We start from the raw sequence: 19,951 nt of genomic DNA, 5'->3' as shown, positions 1-19,951 counted from the left end.
TCACCCTTACTAGTCGGCTTCCTCTTAACTGCTCTTTAATAGCAGTCTTCCACCCTGGTGCACAGCGATAAGCGGATGGTTCAGGAATTGTTCTCTGTTTAGCGGCGATGTCTGTCAAAAGAACGAGCGCTGGAGCACATCTACTGTATGGGCTTCAAGTGAAAATGAGCCCTAATTAAATCATCTCTCACACACACACACACACACACACACACACACAGAGTGGAGTGTTTGGGTGGGTGGGTGAGCCCTGTGTGATTGGCTCGCTGCCGCCATGCTGATTGGCCTCCCAGCAGGAGGTTGATGAAAGCAGAACGGTTTCCCGGTTAATTGAAATATATTTGAATAGATCCTTGAATTAGCTGCCAGTTATTTCACTTGTGGTTCTCAGCAGTCACTTCCGACTGTAATTTTTATGCAGGATGTTCGTCAGGCGTGTTTGTGTTATGAGCATGTTTTGCCCATCCGTCACGCCTGCTATGACGTTTATTCAGACGGTGGAGATGATTTAGAGGCAATAAAGACAGGAAACGCCGAGAACGGGCTAATCTCAAATGTATGAGAAGTGGATTGGTAATATGTAATGAAAACACGCTTTTAAAAGCAGTCTCTCGTAAAGAAAACACATCATGTCTGGGTTCGGGAGTGCAAACATCTCAAGCATTTTCCACATTTCCCACAATTGTAGATGTTTTCATTTGTAACGGGGTCAGATCTTGGTTGACTAAAAACTAGCTACCTAGCTAACTGTCTGGTTTTCTGAATAACTAAGTGACTAATTAGCTACCGAGCTACCTACCAAGATAGTTAAATGACTTACTAGCTGACTACCTGACTAATAAGCTGCCTAGCTGAGCAATTGGAGAATTATCTACCAAGCTAACTACAGCGGAACCTTGGTTAGCGATTCCAGAGGGTCTGACGGAAAAGGACGTCAGACGAATTAATTTTTCCCATAAAAAAATAATGTAAACCCAATTAATCCGTTCCAGATGGCCAAAAATGTTAACACAAAACACGTTTTATAGTTTTACTGTCGTGGTTTTACATGCAGAAAACCATTTGAAATGCACATACATTGGAACCTTGGTTAACATCACTCATTTGTTCCAGAAGGTCTGACTCTAACCGAATCCATTTTTCCGATAAGAAATAATGAAAATCCAATTGATACGTTCCAGAGAGCCCAAAATGGTCCATCAATTTTTTTTCTATGCCGCTTATCCTCATTAGGGTCGCGGGGGTATGCTGGAGCCTATCCCAGCTGACTTTGGGCAAGAGGCGGGGTACATCCTGGACTGGTCGCCAGCCAATCGCAGAAAAATGTCAACACAAAACACAATTTTACATGCATGAAACAATTCTAAATGCACAGAAATTCATATAAATGATGAACGAAAGGCATAAATGAACACATAAGGTTACTTTTACCTTCATTGAAGACATGATTCCTGACGTGACTGAAAACAGGAAGGTCCTGGTGGTTGATCTCGCTGTCACATCGTGTCTTTGGGAACGTCTTCAATGAAGGTAACGCTAACCTTAAATGTTCATTTTTTTCCTGTCCTTTCATTCAATTTAGAATTGTTTTAAGCATGTAAAACCATAAGAACGTGTTTTAACATTTTTGAGAGTCAACCGCTGATAACGGGCAAGGTAACTTTAGGTTCCGGTTGCCATTTTGTTTCACTAGCTAGTAGCTAGTAGGATGCAAACATGGAATGTGATTAAAAAAAACCTCATTAAGATCATAGTTGGACTCACACAGTGTACTGTATTAATAAGACAACAAGCAGGGCGCCATATTGTACACTAACCGGAGAATGCATGCAAACCGAGGCAAAACTGTGGTGTAAATTTTCGATTTTTTACCAAAAAACACGCTAACCGGGGTGGACACTAACAGAGCTTCCACTGTAAATGTATATAAATGATGAATGAAAGGGATAAATGTTTTATGTGTGTAAAACTATAAAAACGTGGTTTGTGTTAAAACTTTTGAGAGCCAACCTCTGATAACATCATAGACAGGCAACAGAACGGACCTCTGGTTCCTGTTTCCATATAGTGGCAAGCTAATAGGCTGTTAACAAGGACGTTTTTTGATTAAAAAAAAAAAAGTATTAATAACACAATGAGACATATGCTATACTATTGTACACTAACCGGAGAATGTACGTAAACTGAGGCAAAATTGTGGCATACATTTTCAGCGTTAACCAAAAGCATGCTAACCAGGGCGGGCACTAACCAAGGTTCCCCTGTATATGGTTAACTAAATGACTGCCTTTCTAACTAGATAACTCACAGTATGTCATTGTTGTTGTAGTTTGCAGAGGTATACAACTACAGTATAAAACTAAAGTTTTTGCTTTATTTAGATGAATCTGGAAGGCATTATATCGCCTCTCAGTACAATGCAGTGCACTTTTACATCTCTCCAAAATGTTTAAATAAAAATATATATGTATATTTTGTCTTTCGTGATGGATAGTATATGTTTATGTGTGTATGTGCCAGTATAAGCAGCTAAACAGACACACTTCTGATTGCTGATGTGAACTTGTGTTTACATTTGAAGACTTATTGCAAAAAAAAAAACATCACACGGGGTTTTATAGCGACTTGACACTAATGCGGCATCTGCTTGTAGTGTAGGTGTGCTTGTGAGTATTCTTTGCATGTTCTCTCAAATGAGGAATGGTGAAACTGATATATGTCACACATACACACACACACACACAGACACACGCACATGCACACACACAAACATTAAACCAGTGCAGGCATTTAAAGGACCAGCCCTGGGGGTGACAGATTACAGCTGACCTCTAAACAGACTGTATATTATTTCAACATAAATCTCTCTCCTCATTCCTCCTGTTTTCTTCTCCACTTCTCTGTGCTCTCATCTCCACTACTTAACCTCCTCAGGCAATTTCGATATTTTTTTTTCTCCCCAAGTAGCCCTCTTTAAGTCCAGACTCTCTCTCCCCGGGGGGTCTGGTTGTGAGTCACAGCAGCAGCGAGGGTGTGCTAAGAGATGCTCAATGTCACCTTCCTTATCCCAAGGGGGCCTAAACTCCACTTTTGGTGTTCAAGGGGGAGAAAATTGCCTTTAATTGCTCTGATTTAAAGTTGGCCCGGATGAGACGCTTAAAGGGCAGTTATCTGGGAACTTGGCTGACACAAAATCATTGAGGCGCGCACACACACAGACACACACACACACACTCCGAGCATAAAATGCAGCTGAGATGGCACAACATAGTGATTATGAACTGGAGCCATGTCAGTTAATTAAGGGGGGGGGAATGCTTTCTTTTAATTGACAAGCTGGTACATATTCAAGTCCAAAGAGGAGGCGGGATCCATCTTACTCGCTGGTTAAGAATTGTACCACTTTTATGAGGTATGGTATGTGTGCCAATGAGTGTGTGTAATAACAAGCGGGGGAGAGAAGACTATGGAGAGATGGGGAATACCGACTCCGAATGCTTATCACTGTTGGGCCTTTCAGTGCTAAGGTAGACATGAGGCAATTCAGTCAGCCGCTTTTTCCGCAGAGGCAATAACTTAATCAGGGTGGAACTGCTGCGACCTGAACTCAATTTGCAACACACCAGTTGCATGCCAATGTACATTAAAAACGCTCATGTTGGTTTTATTTTTTTCCCTGAAAATGACAACATAACAAATGTTCCTCTATTAAATACATTTTAGTGTTCTAATAGTAATATGTCTTCCTGGAGCCTGTTTATGGCACCAAAGACGAGAAAGATGTTATCATCATCTTTAACTAAAAACTCTTGATACCGCATTTGACCTGCCCCTGGCTAGATGTATACACTCCTGATCAAAATTTTAAGATCAGTTGAAAAATTGCAAGATTTTACAATTTGCACTGTTGGACCTTAAGGAGGTTCTGAGTAGAGATTCCAAATGCAAAAGTAAGAAATGGGAGTGAGGCAAAAATAATTAAGCAATTTAGGCTGTTCATCAGCTGATCAAAAGCTTAAGACCATAGCAAAAAAAAAAAAACTGGAACCCTCCCAAAATAGAAGATGAGTAATGATCACCTAAATCACCTAAAAAATGGATGTGGGCATGCTTGATGCCAGTGTTTTCAAAAGGCTCATGGGAATGTTGCTCCAGGTGGTGAAGATGGCTTCACGGAGGACATCTACTGTCTGGAAGTGATGTCCAGTTTCTTTGCCATCCATCCCCAAATGTTCTCAATTGGATTTAGATCAGGGGAACACGGAATATGGTCCAAAAGAGTGAGGTTATTCCTGTGGAAGAAGCCCTTTATCAGGCGAGCATTGTGAAGTGCAGCGTTTTCCTGTTGAAAAAGCCAGTCATTACCACACATGAGGGATGCCCCCTGCAACATCTCCACATAGCCAACTGCCTTTTGACGCCCCTGTACAACCTGAAGCTCCATTGTTCCATTGAAGGAAAAAGCACCCCTGATCATGATGGCGCCTCCTCCACTGTGCCGTGTGGAAAACATCTCAGATGGGATCTCCTTGTCATGCCAGTAATGTTGGAAGCCATCAGGACCGCCAAGGTTACATTTTTTTTCATCAGAGAATAAAACTTTCTTCTATCTTTCAGTGTCCCATGTTCCAAACGAGCAATGTTGTGGCATTGAAGGAGCTGAAGCCTTTGAAGAGTTTTAACCCTTGTCTCGCAGATGTCCTCTGATGGTTATTGAACTGCACTCGGCACCAGTAATAACCAAGGATCATCCCGTGTCATGACGACTAATGCCCGGTGACATTTTTTTTGGTCTACCACTTGACTTGTTTGTTCCATAACCATCAGGATTTTTGAAAACGTTTAAAATGACCTTCTTCTCCGTCCAACCTCAGCAGCAATGGAAAGGGGCCATACTTATTCAGCTCAGCAATTCAGTCACGTTGAAAGAGAGAAAGCCTTTTTGCCTTTGCCATCAAGAGTTTATGTGACTACCTGACAGAAAATGACAATAATCCACTTTTTTTGCCTTTTAAAGACTGTGGTGTTAAACTTTTGATCAGCTGATGAACAGCCTATTTCACTTGCTTGCAGTAAACTGCTTACTCAAAAAAAAAAAAAAAGTAAATTCTTGCAATTTTACAACTGTTGTTAAAATTTCGACCATGACCATGAGCCCACCACTTAACAGAGGACAGCTTTGTAAAAAAAAAAAAAAAAAAAAAAAGCTTCTGGAGTTCTGCCAGCTATCTGTCATTCAGCTGCGCATCTGGGAGATAGAAGTTTGATCATTTCAGTGAGAAGGCTAAACTAGCATGAAGTTGCTGTTAAAATGAAAAATAAAATTAGCACTGTAGCCCACATAGCTACGCGAGTGTTGGTAACATTTGCGTCCTCTTGTCCCACTTCTTAATGTATGTTATTGTTAGTGATATAGTATGTTATTGTTAGTGATATATGGCATCTGTTACGTTGGACAAGTGCAGAGTGGCGGTGCGTGTATAAAAAGTGGAAAAAGTGTCCAATCGCACTTCTTGGAGACACACACTCAGCCAGAGACCTGCATGGACAAACACAGCTCATTCGAATTACAGCTACAGACACACTAACTGGTGTGCTCCTTGTAGGGCTTACTAAAATCACTTTTAAACTGCCTAAATTTCAGCGCCAAGGCAGAGTTTTGGCCAACGCACTTCAAATGCACTTGTGGGACCTTTGCGACTTATTCATATTGTTGAAAAATAGTATAATATGGGAGCTTTAAGCCAGCTTATTGGAATGGAATGGTGTGATTTCATGAGTGACTTACCGTCATTACGGCTGTTTTTACTGCTCCCAAAGTTAATGAGAACTTTATCCTCATTTAACAGATGCAAGATTTTTTTTATTTTTTTTTTTTTAGACGTATGATGCAAGCTTTGCACAGTTTGCAAATACATGCGTGCATTCTATTCTCCACCCAGAAAATGATTTCATCCATGTGTGCCGTATGTTCATATAATCACCGGACACTTTATCACGTACACCTGTACAACAATACAGTATATCACGGTTGATGAATTGATGATTCATCGATTATGCAATTAATTATGCAACTATTTTGGTGTTCGATTAATGGGTTTTTGATTTATGTAAACAATTAGTTACAGCCCTACAGTATTGTGGATCTACACCACTGCACACTACATCCATATTGATAAACATATTGTTAAATGAAAACGGCAAGCGACGTTATCTACAGTAAGAGTTGTTAGTGATGGAGTGTAATGAAGTAAAAATCTGCATTTTATCGCTGCAAATGTAAATGAATGCCACCCACATGTTTTAACTGCCAAAGGTCCTGTTACATTGAAGTGCAATTTGCGACTTACACTGTTTTGTTCAGATTTGCACGGCAGCTTGACATGCAGAGCGCAGCAGCCTTGACAGGCTGTGTTTGCTCACATTCACACGCATGCTTTTTGCTTGTGTGCGTACATGTAGCTGCCAAAGACTTGTCTGCATCTCACCAGGTAATCAGACAAGTGAGCCCACGCCTCCTTGAATGCCAACACAGCCACTGCAGCTTATCCTGCTTGTCATATGCATGCTTGCTCTTCAGATGATTATACAACAGCAGAGAAGTTGTGGAGCCAAGTGTTGACATAAATCTTCTCTCTCTCTCTCTCTCTCTCCTCGCTTTTCCCTGCACCTCCACCTTTTTTTTTTTTAGGAGAGCACCTGCACATCTGTCCCCAGGGTTACACCTGCTGCTCCAGCGACATGGAGGACAACCTGGCCCTGCTGAGCCGAGTGGAGATGGAGGGACTCCTGAAAGAGGCCGGACGGACTTTACAGGTCTCCCTCACAGGACAGTACAAGGCCTTTGATGGTGAGTTTTTAAAACCTGTGTGTAATCCTGAGATATTTGCATTGTGAACGTCTCTTGGAGATGAATAAAGTATCTATCTGTCTGTCCGTCTGTCTATCTTGGCATGTCAGTGTCCAGAGCTCACAAACATGCCAATGCACAAGCCTGACAACAAGCGCCAAGAGGTTAATTCTAGGCAATTTATCATACAAACAGAAGATATTGATCTTTTATCATCTTTGCGGTGATGCAGTCAGAATTGTTTAAGCCAGTGGTGTCCAAACCTTTTCCATTGAGGGTTCGCATACTGAAAAATCAAAGGATGGATGGACCACATTGATGTTTTAATATTCTGTAAACCAGGGGTCACCGACGTTTTTTTTCTTGCGAGAGCTACTTTTAGAAAATGAAAATGGCCACGAGCTACTCATTTTTGTAGAAATGGTTTTCATAACTTATTTCAACCCAAACAAAGCAAATATGCTTGTTTTACCAAAACATTCACAAAATGCTGGTATCTACAACTCACATTTTATGTTTCAGAATACTTCTCTTTCTAGTGTTCTCACATTATTAACTGAAAACCTGAATGAAAAGCAGGCCTGCGGGCGCCTCATGTGGTCGTGGGGGGCTACCTGGTGCCCGCGGGCACTGTGTTGGTCACCCCTGCTGTAAACCAACCCATGTAGATGCTAAGAAGTCGTCTATATGCTTAAAGAAAAAAACAGCCAGCATGATATAGGTTGAAAAGCGTATAATTAGTTTGAGCTTTTTCTCCTTAAACTTTGCGTTTTTTTGCTTGTTTTTCCATTTCAGTTGTTGTTTTCAAATATTTCAACGTTTGCATTTTCTTAATGTCTTTGTCTTGTAATGACTTTATTCCCATAATATTTTGACTTTATTCTCATAACATTATAACTTTTTCCCAGCCTAATTTTCCCAAATTGGCAACTTCATTCTTTGTTTTGTTTTTTCTCCCATAATATTATGACTTTAGAAAATAGCATCTTATTTCTTCAATATTTCATCTTTATGCTTTTAAAAATGACATGTTTTTCCTCAGAATATTATGAGTTTATCCTCATAAAATGATGACATTTTTTCCTATGAAAAGACAACTTTTTTTCTCACAATATTGTGACTTCATTCTTCTAATATCATAACTTTTTCCCAACCTTATTTCCAAAATTTGCAACTTCGTTCTTTGTTTTGTATTGTCTCCTATAATATCACAACTTTATAAAATAAGATCTCTTTTATTTCAACTTTATGCTTTATGCTTGTATATATTTTTCCCCTGAATATTATATTATTCTTGTAAAATGCCCCCAAAAAATTCCAATGAGATGACTACTTTTTTCACGTAATACTGTGACTTTATTCTTCTAATATCATAACTTTTCCCCAACAGAATTTTCCAAAATTTGCAACTTCATTATTTGTTTTGTTTTGTTTCTGATAATATCATGATTTTAGAAACATTTTAAACAACACGGTACGCAGCTCACCTCACACACACGCGTCTCTCGCTTACATGGAGCCCAGAAACCATCGTGGACGTTTTTTTTTAGCGTCCATCGCCGCTCGAAATTAAACCCACAAGAGCACATGAATGAAAGTGAATGAATGAACTTTATGCTCTGTTGTGAAATAAGGTTTAAAAAGCATGAAATAGTGTCGCACATTTCATATGACACAAACCGAAAAAGCAAGGGTGTCCAAAGTGCGGCCCGGAGGCCATTAGCAGCACATGCGTGCTGTTCTTCGTTGTCTTGCTATTTCATCATTACCTTACGTTGTAAGAAGAGGAGTGAAGAATATTGATTTTGTGAACATTACTGGGGGTATCTTTTGTTTTAAGCATGCCATTGTGAGCATTTTGGCTTGCCGTAAGACATATGAGTGACATATTGTAACAAGGATACAAATCTAGAAAGCATTATGTGCTGTAGTCCCCCTCTCATCTTGCCCTCGAGTCTCTTTTTGGATAAAGTGTGTCTCCTTACCAATGGCCACTAGCAGATACCATTCTCCTTTGTTAACATGCGGTGTGGTTTTGCAGTGTGTTTTTTTTATAGTTTCTTGCTATTTTGAAGAAGAAAACGGACCACTGTAAACAGAAGTGAGAAGAGCTGATCCGAGGAAAGCCATGTTTGTTGAGCAAAGGCACCAAATATGCTAAAGAAAGTGCATGATATACAAAGTGATGCTTTATTGTCCCCTTAGCGGTGATGTATGTTGTATTTTCAATAGAAGACCAGTAGATTCAAATTCAAATAGTCATGTCATTGTACCCTATTCCCAGTGTTGACCATCGCTGTGGAAAGTTGCTGAGATTTAGGCATTGACATTCCAAGGCATTGTGTGCCTATGGTGATGGAGAGTTGTCTCTTTGCTCCACTAGTTCTGCCTTGGCCAGCGGGTGACAATAGATCTGTCAGATGATGCCTGGGAGCTTTGCTACTTCGCCTGACCTTTAGCGCTCACCATGATTAGTGGCTGAGTGACGTTTGCTTACTTTTCTTCTATCGCTCCGAGTCGTTCATTCTCGTTGTCCTACTTCTTTTTCATTGTGGGTGCTGTTGCTGCTGCTGCTGCGGTGCCAGAGGAATACACCCGTTGAGCCAAAATACACAAATGCAAAAAGCTTTCCAAGACGTACACATTCCATCCAAGTTAGTTATGTGTCATCCGGCAGTTCCTGACCTTTCCCATTTGGATGAAAACACCTAATTTTGCAAAAGTAGAGCCAGTAAACAATGCTGACGACAGTTATACACAATTGGGCGCCACTGAGCTCCATCGTCCAAACATGTCTTGGTTTAACATCTTAACATTTGGTGGGAATGGCATCTTCTGTTACCTCACAACGGGGTTGCGATTAAGTTCATGAATATTCACTTAATAAACTCTCAATTAAATAAAAAGGAAGATTCATTTAGCCCTTTTGGTCCTACTTCCACTATAAACCTGCCCGTCCTATTGGCTCAGCTGTCCATTTCTCCACTTTCTGTGCACCCTTACCTCACCCCAGTTAACATCAGATGGGACGACAGAGCTGAAGGAGGGCAGGGAGGGAGTTTATAGGACCTCAAGGTCTAAAAAACCATCTGTTGTTGACTGGATTCTCAAAAGACGAAAGTTGAGCAACAGATTAAACATGGGCCACATTTGTTGCCACCTAATCAATGTATTTCAATTACAACCAACTCACTAAGGACATCCTGTTTTATGAAATGAGGGCTTGTGTCATTTTTATTAGTATGGTTAAACAAGAAGAGGAAAAGTTTTCATCCAACCACTTCCTCTTGTGTCCAAATTGCTGCAACAGTGACAACATAGCACGCTACCAGTCCTGACACATCTGGCTGTGTTTAGCAGGGTGTGGACTAGCTAGCGCCATGTGACTTAAGTGTAGGGTGTTACTCTTCCAGCCCAGGCAGCCTAGACCTTTTTAGGTCCACTGACTTTGGAAAAGGTCCCAAGCAAGCCACCAGGCCACAGATTAGAGGACTAGAGGACCATCATGCACACATGGAGGATCTGGGTCTTGCAACTATATGCACACTATATATGTGACCATGCATGTGGCTTTATGTGTTTGTCAGGTTGTAATTTGACTGCATGCAAATGTGAGTGAGTGAAAATGGACTTTTTGTTTGCAGTCAGAGTGTTTAAAGCAGTGGCACATGATGTAGAGGAGAAAAATACAAAGGGGGGTAAATGAGAGGACAAATGGGAAACAAGGGTAGATGAGTACGTAAGAAAAAGAGCTGGGATTCCAAATTGAAGGGAAAGGTCAAAGAGGACGTGCGGAGTGATAGAATGGAAGTGGAGCTCTGTGCTGGATGGCAGCCAGGTGTGCAAAACAGATGAAACACTGAAACTAGGCAGGTGGTAATAAACCCCTATCAGAGCCGTTATCGACATCTGGACTGCAGGGGTGTTTGTTTGTGCATGCACAGGCCACCCTAGTAGGTACACCTGCACAAGATAATAATGAGATCCAATACAAGACCTGTATCACAAACTCTGCCTTTACAAAGATAATTATGCACAACCCCCACCCACAATATATATACAGGTAGTCCTCTACTTACAAATGAGTTCCGTTCCGAATCTGTGATGTAAGTTGAGTTTTAGTGCAAATCGGAACGTATACCAAAATGAACATCTAAGTCACTCGTGTAGAATCCATAAAGGACATATACAATAGAGTCATAGAAAGATTAAATGCAAGAATGCATCAAAACAGCCATAAAAAGACAGAACGACTAATTGATTTTATCCCTGTGGTTATCTTGCACACTGGAAAGGGCGCTGCAAGGAGGGAGAGACAAGACTGCTTAGTTGTCACTGTCCATTTCATAGTCGAAGAGCCTATCTTTCATGATGGTTGAGGTGTTGGAGCAGCTTGGAACAGGCATGCAGCCAATGTTGATTTCTCCACTGACCATTTAACGATGTCTAATACCACATCACTTTCACTTTACTTTTCTTATGCTCTGCCCCCAGAACAGCCTGCTTTACATTTGGGAGACATAATGAAGTGCAAGAAGTGAGCTAAGGAGCATGGTTACCCTTACTCCGTGCAGCTGTGAAGGAGGCGCACACCCTGTGTGCGAGTCGAGTGACACGCTGCATCCGACGCCGCGTGCTCTAACTAGTTCCAGACCAAAATTAACTTTTTAATTCATTTATGGGTGCGTGTTTGTAACCACAAAATGCTGTAACACGGACCGGCGTGACCAGAGGACCTTTTTGTATGTTGTTACAGTCAGCGGTGGCAGCGCCATGATGTGTGGCTGCACGAGTGCTGCCGGCACTGTGGCGTAACGGTTGATTGAGGGAGACATGAATTCCAACATGTACCGTGACAAAACTGCAAATATCCAATTTATTTCAGTAAATTCTCATAGTCTCCCATTAACTTATGTCTTCCACGAAAAGATTACTGGAGTTTGAAACCCTATTGTGCTTAGCAATGTTTGACTGTATGGAAAAAATGGCATTAGGGGAAAAACTCATCATAATTCACTGCACTGCAATAGTGGCGCACCTTTGCTATTGTTTGAAATGACTTGCTAATTGTTGATCTTAGAATAAGTCATAAATCATGCAACACAAACTGCACATTGGCACACGGTGTTCAGCGATCAGCCAAAGGCGCACTGGCCACTGTGTTCTCCTCATTTCAGCTCAAGGCAGGTCATCTGTCACACAGTTGAATTTCACACTCCTTTCTAGATGACCACACATGATTTATTCATTTATGCGAAGCTCAGAACCTCTCCTAAAGAGGAAAGGGACTTCGTGGAGCAAACACGGTCAAATGTTTCCTGTCCCTGTCTTGACAGCTGGAGAGCATCACTCCAGTGGCGCCATGACTCTCCCTCACTCCATCACTCACTTACATTGCAGTTTGTGGAGCCATATTGTAAACACCACAAGGGATAGAATAATAATCGTACAAATGTTCAAAGAATCTTTTCTTAATGCTTCAAAAAACATAAAAAATGACTCGATGGCTGTCATGTAAGTAGATTTACAGCTGTGATGTTTAGCTTCTATAGTTGTTTTGAAGGAAATGCATCTTAGTGTTCTTTGCTATGGTTATTGTGAATCATGTGGGCTTGTTTAACCTGCATGGCCCCTGTACTATCCTGTGTTAATTGCATGTACGTTACGAATGATAGTCTACACACCCATTGAACAAAACATTATTGCCCCTGCAAAGAGGCTCCTGTCAGAAAAATAATAGCACCGGCAGCACAGTAGAGGTGCATGTTTTGGCAAATGTTCACCCGTTTGTGTGCAACTGTTCAGGAGTAGAAGAGTTAGCTTTAACAAACAAATACATAAATGAGGAAAAAATGAGGACAACACCTTTTTAATCCTTTATTGGCACTTATTAAAAAAATGTAGTTCACTTTGTGACTTATTTGCATACAGTATTTTTAATCTGAAGCATTGTATTCATATCAATGATCCAATTTGTTTTTATTTTTTCATCATAACCTTTTGTAAATATGTAATTTGAAATGTAATACAGTGGAAGCTTGCTTAGCATTAATCCTTTCCAGAAGGTCCGACTCTAACTGAAACGTACTCTAACCAAAGGGACGCCCTTGTGCTTGAACATAGTGTTTGTTATCCACAATCGGTGACGAGCACAGAAGCCCAATAACAAAGCACCGCTCGGGTTCAGATCAAGGGGGGCCGCCCCTCCCAATCACGCCTCTCCAGGTCTCACTGTCGCTGCCAACGTGAGCGTTGAAGTCCCCCAGCAGAACGAGGGGATCCCCTGAGGGAGCACTCTCCGGTACGCCCTCTAGAGACTCCAAAAAGGGTGGGTGTTCTGAACTGCTGTTTGGCGCATAAGCACAAACAACAGTCAGGACCCGTCCCCCCACCCGAAAGCGGAGGGAAACTACCCTCTCGTTCACCGGGTTAAACTCCAACATACAGGCCACAAGCCGAGGAGCAGCAAGAATGGCCACCCCTGCCCGTTGCCTCTCACTGCTGGCAACGCCAGAGCGAAACAAAGTCCATCCCCTCTTGAGAGGACCGGTTCCAGGGCCCTTGCTGTGCGTTGAGGCGAGTCCAACTATATCTAGCCGGAACTTCTCAACCTTGTGCACCAGATCAGGCTCTTTCCCTACCAGAGAGGCGACATTCCATGTCCCAAAAGCTAGCTTCAGTAGCCGAAGATGGGACCGCCAAGGTCCCCGCCTTTGGCTGCCACCCAGCTCACTCTGCACCCGACCCCTTTGGCCCCTCCCATGAGTGGTGAGCGCATTGGAGGGGGTAGTTATGTAAAGCGATTGCGTAAATGTAAATTAGTGTATACGTATTAGCTGCTTAGCCGCTATCATGTTGCATTTTTGCCACAATGAGGTGACATTGTCCCCATTATTGCTTGACTCTTTCAAGGTCACCTTCAGATTATGTCACCAGACAGACGAGGACACCTGCTCCCCTTGTGGCGCTTGATTGCTTCAGTTTATCTACATGTAAATCACACCACACTTTGCGGGAGCTGGAGTACCCCAACCTCATTAGCCTAAACGCATCACTCTCTTGTAATGATGGATTGCGAGCAAGAGCATGATGAGTGCTGTGCGTGACCCGCCAGCGGAGGCGGGGGGGAGGACAAACAGTGGGAAATAAGTTGAGAAAGAGATGAAAATGGCAATGAGGGGAAAAGAGATGAATATAAATGAAGAAAGAGTTTGGGCTAAATGGTGCATCAACATGAGGTAGGAACATGAAGACTTGGGCAGAGAAGCCTGCTGATAAATGACATGCATTATGTGACGTGTCAGCTCCTTTAATACGAGGGAACACCGTATAATAGAATCTAAATGCAAGCAAATGGTACATTTGCAGCGTCTTTTGTTATTGATGGGGACTGACACAGCATCTAATGGCTCCCAGATCATCTTTGTGTGCATTCAATGTGCCCTCGACAGCCATGTTTGCTAATGTCTGTTGTGTTTATTTTATTTTTACGACCCTTGCACAGATGGGAAAGGATAACAAGACAGCAGCAGAGGACATTAGGTACTGAAGTCAAATGCCCTTTCGGGTGTACAATTCGGAATTTGACCAAAATTTCTGCAAAATTAATTTGTAATATATAATTTTAAGTAATAATAATAATCAATTCAAATTATAATGTACTATTATAATATTTTTTTATATATTTTCTGTATATTCTTGTTATCTTCTACTATTATTTTTTTCTTATTTGTAAGTATTATATTATTTTCAAACTTATTAATACTTTTATGAACAAAAACATGAAATATTTTGAATGATTGATTAATTAATCATCAAGTTTTTTGGCTATTTAAGTAAAAAAAAACACTTGCATACAATATTTTTGTATTGTACTTATTTATAATATAATACATTCAAATAATAATTTACTGTTATTAGTAATTGTGTGCTTTAATATTTGCCTTGTTGAGAACTTTTATAAAACAATGAAAATAAAAAGTAAATACTTAGGTAACATTCTGATTCATTGATGAATTAGGGCCGCACGGTGGCCTAGTGGTTAGCGTGTTGGCTGCACAGTCAACACAGCTCCGTGCGTGGTGTTTGCATGTTGTGGGTTTTCTCCGGGTACTCCGGTTTCCTCCCACATTCCAAAAACATGCATGTTATATTAAATAAAAAAAGAAATGGGTGTGAATATGTGCCCTGCCATTGTAGGTGTACCCCGCCTCTCGCCCGAGGTCAGCTGGGATAGGCTCCGGCATACCCGCGACCCTAGTGAGGGTAAGCGGCATAGAAGATGGATGGATTGATGAATTATCCATCATCGCCGCTACTGAAGCAGCGTCTTATACTCACTGATTTACATGTTAAACTCATGAAGTGTATGTTTTTTTTCTTCGTCAGCCAAACCACAATATGGCAGATCTGGCGTCCATAAAACGTTTGCACAATGACAGATGATGTTAGGATTGCACAACCTTGAGCCTTTAGGACATGCCTTGCCTTTCTCCTTCCCTCGTACAAAGAAGCCAGCAATAAATAAGAGCACTCAGCATTCATCGAATAGACAAGTTAAGAAAAAAAACAAACAATTAAGGCCATCAGATGTTACAGTTTCAACAAAATTGCTGATATCGTTAGCCTTCATTTGTCTCCCGCATCCCTTGAATTCATTTACTGCGCTCTTTTTTTTTCTTTTACTGTTATGTGCTGTCAAAGTCAATAAGTCTCTTATTTTCTACAGCATGATTCATGGCTATTTACTTTGATGGAGAATGGCCCTGTCAGTCTGCCTTTCCAAGCATACTTATACTGACTATCTGCTTTTGCTGTTTATTCAATTTATTTGTCGGAGCTATTTTTATTGTCCCACAACATTCCCATTATTTGCCGCCAAATTGAGTTTTACAAGGCAGCCTGGGTCATCCAAGTGCCTTGAATCATTTCCTGCACATGCTGAGAGACGAACAGCCGGCTGATGGAAAACAAACTTTACCGTGAGATGCTGCCTTGGGTTCTGATCCAAACTGGATCTTTTTTTTTTTAACCTTTTTAACCTTTTTTTAACGTTTTTTCTAACGCATATTATGAAGACAACTCTCTATGTAAGTAAAAAACTGAAACGTTTGTAATGTAATGTAATGTATTATAGCTCTTGTATAGGATTGCATTAGACCAGGGGTATCCAAACTTTTTCCACAGAGAGGAGCCACATACAGCGTTCCCTCGTTTATCGCGGGGGATAGTTTCCCAAAATAGTAATATAAAAAAGTTAAATCCGCAAAGTAGCCAACTTTATTTGATTGCAATTATTATATATGTCTTAAGGCTGCAAAACGCCTCACAATACACTTCATAGAAATTTCTCAGACACGCATTAACATTTTCTCACATTTCTCTCTTGCTTAAACACTCACAAAGTTCAAATTTTGTTTGAATTTTAATGATCAATGGACACAATAAATTATTGAGTGACTCACGTGTATTCGCTCCTCTGACCGTGCCTCGTCTTGGCGCCGTCCGGCTGTAGCGTTTTTGTATCCTTGTTAAAACATATTGCTCCTGCTGTCGTCCTCCTCGTCCTACTCCTTGAACCGAAGATTAATTTCACCAGTTAACTTCTTCTTCTTCTATTGTTTATTGGTGGTGAGCAAGCAGCTCACACAGTTAGCTAGTTTTCTAGTTACTATTGACCACAACAGCAAACGGCACGAAGGAGATTGACTGACAATGGTCTACAGCCAATCAGGATGCAGAACACAATGGGCGTGTTCTCCCTTAGACAATAAGGACTGTTGTAGCTCTGTAAGGCTCATTGCCCAGTGTGGGTTCCTATTATGCTTGTACAGGCACGTAAACACATACCGAGACAAAAAAATACAATAACAGACACATGCAACAGAGCACCGATAGATCGTACTGATACACCACAAGGACGCAGAATGCAATGCGAGTTCTTACACTGTTAAAAAAAAAGCAAAACAGCACTTTCAAAAAATCTGTGAAACAGCGAGTCCACGATGTAGCGAGCAAACACTGTACTAAAAAAAAGAAAGGATGCAAGGGCCATTTTGATATTTTCTAAAGCCACACATTAAGTTATGCTAAGACGTTATATATATTTCAAGAAAAAACTGCATCTCTGTGCTGTGAGATTGGTGAAAAAGTATATTACTAGTATAAACTTCAGTCTTTGCTTTTTCACTCCATTTTTGCTGTTGTTTTTCATTCTTCTTAAATAATCTTCATACATTAATATTATGGCTTTATTCCCATAGTATTATAACTTTTTTCCCCAACATAAAAAAAAAAATATACAACTTTATTTTGCTTTGTTTGTTTCTCATTACATTCAGACTTTAAAAAAAAATAAATAAAAAAAATAAAACGTTAATAATTAAACTCTGTGGTACTAAAATTACTATTTTTCCTCATAATATTACGTGTTTATTCTCATAAAATTGTGACTTATTTCTCTGAATATTATGCCTTTATTTCAAAAATATTATAATTTTTTTCCCCAATGTAATTTTCCAAAAAACACAAGTTTATCATGTTTTGTTTGTTTGTCATAACAGTCAGACTTTTAAAAAACAACACATTTTTTCTTTAATATTTCAACTATATGGTACTGAAATGACATTTTTCCTCATATTATGAGTTCATTCTCGTAAAATTGTGACTTTTTTCTCATTAGAATATGACTTTTTTCCTAATATTTTTTACTTTATTCTTCTGGCATTTCTGCTGTTGTTTTTTGTTTAATGTTTCACCTATTTTACCTTTGTTCTTGTAAATTGTCTTCCCCTAATAATGACTTTATTCCCATAATGTTTTTACTTTAATCTCGTGACATTATCATTTTTTTTTCTGTAACCTAATTTTCCAAAATGTACAACTTTACTTGTTGTTTTGTTTGTTTGTCATTGCGACTTAAAAAAAGCCGCTGGTCGCAAATGGCCCGTGGGCCGCACTTTGGACAACCCTGCATTCGACAATTTTTCCTTTTAACTCAATTAGAGTGGCAAGCAATCAAGGCTCCTGTACAAGATCGGATTTTAGATGCAACGAGCTGCCTTCATCACTGAATCCCTATGTGGGATAAACACGGACTCAGCGCAAGCCTTGAGCTGAAGGAACATCAATGCCACCACTTTATTGGGGCAAATCGCTTGTCACTGACTGAACACAAGAGCAGGTTGACAACTCTACAAAGGGGGGGTGAAGAAGATGTCTACGGTATACCGCACAGTACATGTTGAAATGTATGTTTCCCTCAGTGAACCGCAGCTTTGCAGCGCTCATGCAGCCCCAGACCATGACGCTGCCTCCATCATGCCTGACTGTCGGCAAGACACAATTATCTTGGTACTCACTTGTGTTGCCAGCGATTTAGACAAAAATGGCTGTGTGTTGAGTCACTTTCAGTGGATAGTAATTCTATACTGCTTTACAAGCTGTACACTGACTACTCTACACACTACTCTAGTGTGTAGAGTGTGGGAGTTCAAAGATCTGGTCAGACTTGTGCCTAAAAAGGAAAATAGCCGAATGGGATAGAATGGATGGTGATTTGATGAGTGTGTCTATGCGGTATCCTGATGACGACTAAAAGTTTCCAAGCAGCTCTACTTTGTCCTCTATGTGTCCTCTGTGCACCACAATGTGTTTGCAAATGCAAAATTAGACTGCCATCACTCCTTCCCCGCAGCGTGGTTGCTGATGCTTACACGATGAAAGTGGATTGCAGGAGGGGGAGCAAAAAGGAGGAAGGTGTCGCTACCTGTACCGTACGGCGACAAGCGGAAGGATAGGAAAGGTCACCCCCGTTGCACACAAAAAAACACATGCAGCCGCACATTTGACAGGCTCTTTGTGTCATGCTAATGACGATCATTATTCACTCGGTCCCAAGGGCGGCAGGGAAGTGGACACCGTGCTACCATTTAGTAAGATTTGCCCTCGAATTGTGATGAAAGCAGAATATTTAACATAATGCTCGTCTCCCACCCAAGAGACATTTCTATTGTTGAGTTGAAATTGCAATTCTATAACCATACAGCACATACTGTGTTTGTTAGAGCAGGGCCTTTATTTCTCCAAATGCATTTTTATGGTAATAATATAAATGTACTGTATTTTAAACGACACGCAGTGGCCGTGTGGTCAGATGTCAGCCCCAGTTGGGTTCAAATATCTGTGGTCATCTCTGGGTGGAGTTTGCATGCTATCCCCATGTGTGTGTTGGTTCTCTGCGGGTACTTCTCCCACATCCCAAAAGTATGCGTGTTAGGTTAATTGGAGACTAAACTGTGTGAATGTGAGAGTGAATGGTTGTTTGTATATACATGTATATGTGCCCTGCAATTGGCTGGTGACCAGCCCAGGGTGCACCCCGCCTCTCGCCCAACGTCAGCTGTGATAGGCTGCAGCTCACCCATGATTCTCATGACGACAAGTGGTATAGAAAATGGACGGATGGATGGTTGGATATTAAATGAATAAATCTCATTACGGGTGTATTGTAATAATATATGCATGTTATTCTGTGGTATTTTTTAAATTCTCACACCTATTGGAAGAAATATAGCTAATATATTGCTGAGAGCATTTAATTTAATTAAATATTCTATATTTTGTACTTGAAGGTGATTCATTGGGACACAACACTAGAGTAGAGGAAGCTGTGTGTACTGATTTTCGACAGAGCAAGGTCATCATCATACTTGTACTCTTGCGCTTCAAAGACAATGACACATTCACTTGTGAAGTCTGCAAGTATAGAAATGGACCACAAATGTAATCAGCTTGGGCACACGGCATCTACTGGAGTGGAGGCATCTATGTGAGGAAACATGGTACATGGTTCTTTAATGACGTTTAAGTTGGACAATAACGTTAACAATAACGTTGTTCTCATTCATCCAGGCCGTTGTATTCTCAGGGCATTGAATCAATCGCAACTGGACTGTTCACGTTGTCTCAGAAGACGTTTTGCCTCTCATCTGAGCAGGCTTCATCAGTTGATGCTCAAAGACTAGGTGGGACAAACGCTAAGACTAGGTAGAGCAGCTCTAATCTGAGAACTTGGTGCAAAATCCAGTGTATTCATCCTCT

General features: G+C 40.7%; 1 protein-coding gene across 1 annotated transcript in view; it reads left to right on the top strand.

Moving 5' to 3' along the window:
* gpc1b (glypican 1b) overlaps positions 1 to 19,951 on the top strand; it is a 114,549-nt gene that overhangs the window by 64,481 nt on the left and 30,117 nt on the right. Inside the window, exon 2 of the mRNA XM_054758623.1 lies at positions 6,692 to 6,850. Within this exon, the coding sequence (XP_054614598.1) occupies positions 6,692 to 6,850 (159 nt within the window). The remainder of the gene's footprint in view (positions 1 to 6,691; positions 6,851 to 19,951) is intronic.

The sequence above is a fragment of the Dunckerocampus dactyliophorus genome, chromosome 2, assembly GCF_027744805.1.
Source record: "Dunckerocampus dactyliophorus isolate RoL2022-P2 chromosome 2, RoL_Ddac_1.1, whole genome shotgun sequence".
Taxonomy (NCBI): Eukaryota; Metazoa; Chordata; class Actinopteri; order Syngnathiformes; family Syngnathidae; genus Dunckerocampus; species Dunckerocampus dactyliophorus.
The sequence above is the reverse complement of the archived record's forward strand: the minus strand, read 5'-3'. Positions and strand labels throughout refer to the sequence as shown.